Genomic DNA, 7,772 nt, shown 5'->3' with positions numbered 1-7,772 from the left:
AATGACTGGACGCTCTGAAAGTTTTCAAAGCCAACGCTGGGGGAGCCGTCGATGAGGAAGATGACATTTCCTGCGGCGCTCTCACACACTGGACAGGAGGAGGAGAAGAAGGTCCACATTGGATAACACAGTTACTCTGAGAACAAGTTACACAAAAAAAACATGTCTCTGACATTAGAGTCTCAAATTTAGATTGAGATTGGTGGGAATGGTAAATGGATTAAACTGACCCCCACAGGAGGAATCTGTGAATTGCTCCTGTGGGGGACTAATAAAGGATCATCTTCACCTGATGCCAAGCAGCTCCGCCCTGCACTCTAATGTCCTCCCTGAATAAATGTCTCCTATCCGGACTCGGTGGTGGGAGATTGATCGATAGATTGATAATTTGAGGTTCAAAGTGAAGAGAAAGAAAGAAAGAATGGCCCTACTACACTGTGCCAGTCAAACATCCGTCATTATGATGGACTCCCTGTTCTCTATAGCCTGAACGTCCACTGTTACACATCAGGTCTTATTATGAAAATGATTTTGCTATTTTCTGCTGAACACACTTCAAAAAAAAACATGAACTCTGAGCACCAACCTCTGTTCTGAGGTGCGACGCCACAGAAGCACGCCGCCGTGGCGAGGATGAAGAGAAGAACTCCTCCCTTCATGGTGGGGCAGCTCACAGCTTTGTCTCCTGCAGAAAAGATGTCAGACCTCTGAGACTCACATCAGGCAGCCCAAAGAGGAGTGAGGCCGCCTTAAAAAGTCCAGACATTATGCCACTGTACAAATGTAGGAGAGGATGATAAAGTCAGAGAGAGAGAACTGACAGAGAGGACGCTGTAATGAAGACGCTGCAGTCTAACACAAGAACAATAATGCATCTTCCCCCTGGGATTAATAAAGTATTTCTGATTCTGAAAATACACAAAACAACAGCAGGACGACACGTTCAATCACAGCAACAAATAGAATGGAAGGAGCCGGGTCGGAGTGAAAGTGTTTGGAGCTGCTTCATAAAGTGTGACGGGAGCCGACAGATCACAGCGACACGTCTGATAGAGTTCACATCACATCACAGACTCAGAACCTTCATCTAAAGCCGCCATCAAATCATTTTACTTCTCTTGAATTAGATCTATTTGTATTGTCTTATTTGTTTAACCTTTTTCAGCCTCACTGTTAGTCAGCTGTGAAGAGCTTTGAGCTGCAGGAAGTGTCACACAGCTGGAACAGATGTGTCTGCTTGAACTGACGAATCAGTGCTCGTTATCACATTAATGCAAAACATACAATACACCAACAGCACCACAACTCCACCACAACTCATCCATCAACCTGGATCACAGCACAGGTGTCTAAATAACAGACACGTAAACACAACATTACACACAGCATGAAGAGTCCCTCAAACATGTCAACTACACACACACACACACACACACAGCATGAAGAGTCCCTCAAACATGCCAACTACACACACACACACACACACACAGCATGAAGAGTCACCCAAACATGCCAACTACACACACACACACACACAGCATGAAGAGTCCCTCAAACATGCCAACTACACACACACACACACAGCATGAAGAGTCACCCAAACATGCCAACTACACACACACACACACACAGCATGAAGAGTCCCTCAAACATGCCAACTACACACACACACACACAGCATGAAGAGTCCCTCAAACATGCCAACTACACACACACACACACAGCATGAAGAGTCACCCAAACATGCCAACTACACACACACACACACACAGCATGAAGAGTCCCTCAAACATGTCAACTACACACACACTGCACAAGAGAAAGGTTCAGTCACTTACAGACCAGCTGCTGCATCAGCACCCTCAGGAGTCCCGAGTGCTGAGCTGCAGCCTTCATCCTGTTTTTATGGAGGAGGAGGAGGAGCAGGAGGAGGAGGAGGAGGAGGAGGAGGAGGAGGAGGAGCGGTAGAACCTTCAGACGCCTCTTCACTTTCAGGCTCAGTGAGTCAGCTGGATTCAGCTGGATTCAGCTGGATTCAGGCTGGTGTTGCTGACTTTTGACAGTGAACTCCGCTGCACTCTTGAAGACCTTTGTTGAGACTGAGACAGTCGCAGTAGTAAAGCAGCTAGCTCAGCTTGTTTGTGCACTGATGTTGTCACACTGAGTGGAGATGGCGGCTCATCGTGTAACTGATGCTCCTCTTCCAGTGACAAACAGGAGGCCATGACACCCGCCGTGTCAGCACTCCTCGCACAACAACCAAACACATCAGCTGCTGTGTGGATTGATGTGTGCAGCCGGTGTTCCTGGGGCTCCTTCTGCTCATCATCTGATTCATCCTGGCCTCATCTCTTATAATTTTAACATCCACTTCCATTTCTATGCAGATACAGGAAATCGAACCCTGGCTCTCTGCCACCAGTCATCAGTAACACTGACTCCTCCACTTTAAACTTCTGCTTTACCTGATTTCTTTGTTCATGAGGTTCTCATGCGTCGTTGCTTATTTATGGACTGCTGACACGTGGCGTACCACACTGACAACATCAGCACTAACTGTCAAACCAATGCCAGGTGTACCATTGACCACCACTGTCAGTAGTCTCACCATTGACTGCTGACACAGATGAGTACTGGTACTGAGAATGCTGTCAGGCCTGTGTTTACAGTGTGTACATCTGCACTCTTCTGGTTTTTTAAATCCAAACAGAATTCTGCCAAATATGGGATGGAATGAAAGTAAAATGTAAGCAGGCCTAAATATGTTATACAGATGCTTCAGCTGAGATCAACAACTTACAGTTTACAAAGTCAATATTCAGTCACACCTGCAGCAAACAGCTCTGAAGACAACTGTTAATGGAACTTAAGATAAACTCTAAGGCAGCACAGCACTGCAGTGCCTTCTACCTGGTAGCTGGAGCCATGTGATCAGTCGGGCCAGGAGGGACTTGGCGGCAGAAGAAGAGGCGAGCGGTGAAGGAACCGTCAGTATCAGACGGGCCTGAAAAAGAGACCACAGCTTCCTCAGCGATCACTGCCTTCCACAGGTATGAGCTGAGACAACATAAATATCATCACGTCCATGAAGAGGACGTCCTTTACTGTCATTCTAAATATTTTCATGAAACAACATGTATAAATTCTCATTTTTGACCCTTTTGTTTAATTAGCTGCATAAACACGCAGCTACTTAAATATCAATATTATAAATAATGAATAATTATTCACTTAAATCATTAAACAAAGACAGAAAAACAAACATTTTGACAAAATGACACATGTTTAAATGTATGTTTGATATTTATTGACTGAAATAAGGTCTTGCTCGCTAAATGCTAACACATTTAAATAAGAAGATAGCTCACACAAGAAACTGTTTCAACTCAACAGAATCACTTGGTATGGATTTAAATCTTCCTACGAATAGAGTTTAAATATTAGCGATATTTAAGTTTCGTGTGTGGATGAACAGGTGCACCCTGCGGTCTGACAGTCTAATCTCTCAAGTTTTTAAAATATATCTCACCTTCTCTCCGGCGCCTCCATGTTTTTTCAGATCGATGCGTTTCCGCCATTTTGTCGCTCACTGCTGCCCCCTGTGGCGGACGGAGGAAGCTCACTAGCGGTGGGCGGAACGTTGGTGGCGGCGTTACACCACATTTTACACGTTACAGACGAAACGGACACAAAACAAAAAACACATCACACAAGTCGATGAAACGCAAACACGGACTCCAGCTTAAATAACCACACGCGTTCACGTTTCTGTCTGGTGCTCTGTGTTAACTTTAACCTACTGACGTATAGGAGCGTAACACCGCAGTTTACGACACTTCCACTCGCCATACGGCAGCGCAAAGTGCTGCAGCTGAAGTAAACATGTGGAGAGAGGAGTAGCCAAAAAGCACCGGTAAGGCAGTTAGTGAGTGTTTTATACTTTATTCCACACTTCTTTATATAAATGAAGTATTTCCGCTCGGTGTGTTTTACATTCAGCACAGTTCTGTGGGTTAGAACGAAGTGTTTGTAGCTTAGCCGCGTGTGCTAACACGGATATCTGTCAGCTTATTCAGCAGCGGTTAAACTGCATGAAGCCCCTGTGACAGCAGGACGGAGACTGCTTTAGTTTCCTCCTCCATCAGTCCGTCGTCTGTTGGAGCCTTGAGGCCGCAGTAACGTCATCACAACCGTCAGCATTTAAAACCCTTCTGTTCTCCGAGCCGTGTCCATACATGGCGGAGCGTCCTCCACCTCCCTGTGACTCCTGGTGGTCTTTACTGGAGCAGAACTATTAACCAAAGTTCATCATCACATGAATCCTGCTGCGTTGTAATAATAATTATGTAGTATTATTTTAATAACTACAGTTTAAAGCATAGTGAATAAACACAGATCATTGTGTGGATCATGGAATCTGTGCACGAGTATCTCCTGCAGCAGGTGTTTGGTTTAGTAATGCTGTTTGTCTGCAGATGGAGAACTACTGCAAAGCTCGGACCGTGGAGCAGCCGCCCGCCTGTCCGTTCCCAGGCCTCTCTCCTGACACGCCGGAAATCAGAGTCAAAGATGGCAGCAAGATCCGCAACCTGCTGCGATACGCTCTTAATCGCATGGAAGCCAAGCCCAAAGCTGCTGAGGACGAGGGACAACCTGCACCCGAGGAAGGAAGCACAGGGCGGCAGCAGGAGGCAGCGGGGCGGCCGCTCTGCAAACAGATCGTCTTCACTGCCAGCGGAAAGGGCGTGTCCAAGGCCATCACGTGTGTGGAGATCGTGAAGCGGCGTGTGAAGGGGCTTCACCAGCTCACCAGGTTGCTGTACAGCGCTGTGGTAGAAGTCTGGGAGCCGCTAGAGGCCACTGCTGGCCTTGACAGCCTGACCGTCAGCAGGAACCTGCCTAACATCTGGATCCTCCTCTCCAGAGAGCCACTGGACTGCAGCCAGCCGGGGTACCAGGCTCCAGGCCGCTATGATGCCCTGTGGGCTCAGTCTGCTAACAGGGAGGAGGGTGGGGGGTCCGCTGGACAGAGAGCAGGTCACAGGAAGAAGAGAGGAGGAGGAGGAGGAAGCGGCAGCGGCGGCAGCAGCAGGGGGAAGGGACCCGGCCGCCACACTGGACGACCCCGGGAGCCGGCCAGAGGGCAGAGTTGATTTCTTTCTGTTTTTATGTTTAAAGACACTAAAGTGCTTCAAAGGGACCCTGACATCCTGAGGAGAAACTTTTCAGAAAGAGGACCATCAGTTTGTTCTTTGGCAGAGCGGGTATGACACGCATGACGACTGTCGGAGGGTGTCAGCAGGAAGCGAGCTAACGAGCTAACGAGCGAACACATGGAGCTCCAGTTCAAAGCTCTGTCTGTTTCTTTGGCAGCAGTTTGATGCTTTTCCTGATGTCTGTTCTCTGTGTGCTGAAGTGTTTCTGTACGTCTGAAATTTACGTTTTCAAAATGTTTTGTCAGTTTAAATTAAAGAGAATTTGTTGGTTTGCAAACCGAGGCCTGACTCCACCTTCCTATGATGGCTCATAAAGTAAAGTCAGGGCAGTAATATGCCACGTACACTGCTAGCTTTAGCATGATAGCACCAAAATCAGGTTAGCAACAATGTTGTGGAAGTGGAAACCAGTTTAACCAGCTAACATTAGCTAACATTAGCATTCTAATAAGATGCCACCTGTTACAGGTTAGCATGCACACTGAGGTCATGCTGGAAGCACAGGGAGGCTGTTTAAGTCCAGCTGACAGAGCTGAGCCTGAAATGTCCAACCAGGCCACCGTACAGGAGACAATGAGAGCAGGTGTCATCAGGTCAGTCCAGTCCTCTGAGGAGTGTCCACTCTGTCCCTCCTGCAGCTGTCCCACAGTTTAAAGGTCACGGTTCGTGTGTGGGCAGTCAGAGGAGCCAGGTGGCTTCTTATGCTGCTGCTGATCCTTTTATCTCCGCGGTCGGCCTCCTCGGGCTCTGCGCTGCTTACTGCACAAGAGGATTATGTTCCTCCTCTTATGTAGTTCCTCTGCAGGGGGATCAGAGCAGAGGGGAAAAGCGTGCAGTCGGAGCAGGGCGATGGATCGACTGCAGAATGTGCTCTGCTTGCTGCTGGTCTGCTGGCTGCCGGTCGGCCCGGTGCAGGCCCTGGTCCGCCACCCTCTGCCCGTCCTGTGGGTGATGCCGGTCAGCTCTGGGTCAGGGAGGGAGAACCTGACAGCTGCTGTCGCCCCAGCTGTCAGACTGGCTCTGCAGGACCTGAAGAACCAACCGGCACCACTGGGAAACTACGAGATGGAGCTCCAGCTGCTGGACTCGAAGGTCAGAGGGCCACAGAGGGGCTGACAGCAGGGCTGCACCTGCAGAGGGAGGGACACATGAGGGGGCGGCGCAGGACAGGCGGTCTGATACTAAATATACACATGAGCAAACATTTAGAGAAAGAGGACTCCAGCTGTGGTCCTCAGTCACAGCCCTGCTGTACACATCTGTAATGTTTTATCCTCTGTCTTGGTTGATACAGAAAACACACTAACGGTTCAGACTTGTAATACCAGCCATCACACAGCAGGGGGCACTGTGGGGAGTTTAGTCATTGCAGTGCTGTGTAAACCAGGGTGAATAAGTTCATTTTAGAAGAGAGCATGTGATGGTTTTGTCCGCCTGAAGTCCTTCCCGTGCTCCCGGTCTGCATGAAGACGTTAGTGAGGACTGGATGACTTCTTCTTCTGTGACTTTATGTTCATCCTGTCTCTGCAGTGTGATCCTGCCAAAGCACTCAAAGCTCTGTTTGACGCCATGTGGGCGGGGCCAAAGTACCTGCTGCTGTTTGGAGGTGTGTGTCCCCCAGTGACGGCGCTCATCGCTCGCTCGCTGCCCGCTCTCAGCCTGGTGCAGGTACGGATGTCCCGCCTTGTTGCTGTGATGTCATTACGCTGCGCTTCTCACAGGTGATGTCACATCCTTTGATGTCCCAGGTGTCTTTTGCGCCCGTGTCCCCCAGCCTGTCCAACAGGAAGTTGTATGGAAACCTGTTCAGCACGGTGCCGTCGGACCGGGCTCTGAACCAGGCCGTGGTGAAGCTGCTGCACCGCCACAGATGGACCAGAGTGGGCGTGGTCACGCAGGAAGGCGCCGGGCTGTCAGAGGAGAAAATTCATGTCAGCAGGCGGCCATGTTTTCTGTGCTAATGTTTCATTTGTCTCAAAAATATGAAATGTCAGGTTTTTAATCTTTGACATTTAAAATTAAAAACCTCCTCCTCTTCCTTTCTCTACTCCCCCTCCTCCTCTTCCTCCTCCTAATCACATCCTCCTCCCCCTCCCCCTCCTCTTCCTCACATCCTCCTCCCCCTCCTCTTCTTCCTCCTCCTCCTCTTCCTCCTCCTCCTCCCCCTCCTCTTCTTCCTCCTCCTCCTCTTCCTCCTCCTCCTCCTCTTCCTTCTCCTCCCCCTCCTCTTCCTCCTCCTCCCCCTCCTCTTCCTCCTCTTCCTCCTCCTCCTCCTCTTCCTCCTCCTCCTCCTCTTCCTCCTCCTCCTCTCCCTCCCCCTCCTCCTCTTCCTCCTCCTCCTCTCCCCCCCCCCTCCTCTTCCTCCTCCTAATCACATCCTCCTCCCCCTCCCCCTCCTCTTCTCCCTCCTCCTCCTCCCCCTCCTCTTCTTCCTCCTCCTCCTCTTCCTCCTCCTCCCCCTCCTCTTCCTCCTCTTCCTCCTCCTCCTCTTCCTCCTCCTCCTCTCCCTCCCCCTCCTCTTCTTCCTCCTCCTCCCCCTCCTCTTCTTCTTCCTCC

At 49.7% G+C, this 7,772-nt stretch overlaps 2 protein-coding genes across 2 annotated transcripts in view; both read left to right on the top strand.

The window, feature by feature from the left end:
- The first annotated feature begins 3,768 nt into the window (after positions 1-3,768).
- rpp25l (ribonuclease P/MRP 25 subunit-like) lies at positions 3,769-5,493 on the top strand. The gene is made up of 2 exons (XM_028425105.1): positions 3,769-3,913; positions 4,476-5,493. Exon 2 carries the CDS (start codon positions 4,476-4,478, stop codon positions 5,151-5,153), a length of 678 nt encoding a protein of 225 aa, XP_028280906.1. The 5' UTR covers positions 3,769-3,913; the 3' UTR covers positions 5,154-5,493.
- A 519-nt stretch (positions 5,494-6,012) lies between these two features.
- LOC114448314 (gamma-aminobutyric acid type B receptor subunit 2-like) overlaps positions 6,013-7,772 on the top strand; it is an 8,545-nt gene continuing 6,785 nt past the window's right edge. Inside the window, exons 1-3 of the mRNA XM_028425212.1 lie at positions 6,013-6,308; positions 6,747-6,884; positions 6,965-7,147. Coding sequence (XP_028281013.1) covers positions 6,066-6,308; positions 6,747-6,884; positions 6,965-7,147 — 564 coding nt within the window. The 5' untranslated portion in view covers positions 6,013-6,065. The remainder of the gene's footprint in view (positions 6,309-6,746; positions 6,885-6,964; positions 7,148-7,772) is intronic.

Source organism: Parambassis ranga, chromosome 16 (genome assembly GCF_900634625.1).
Source record: "Parambassis ranga chromosome 16, fParRan2.1, whole genome shotgun sequence".
Classification (NCBI taxonomy): domain Eukaryota; kingdom Metazoa; phylum Chordata; class Actinopteri; family Ambassidae; genus Parambassis; species Parambassis ranga.
Note: the sequence above shows the minus strand (reverse complement) of the source record. Positions and strands in the feature narration are given on the sequence as shown.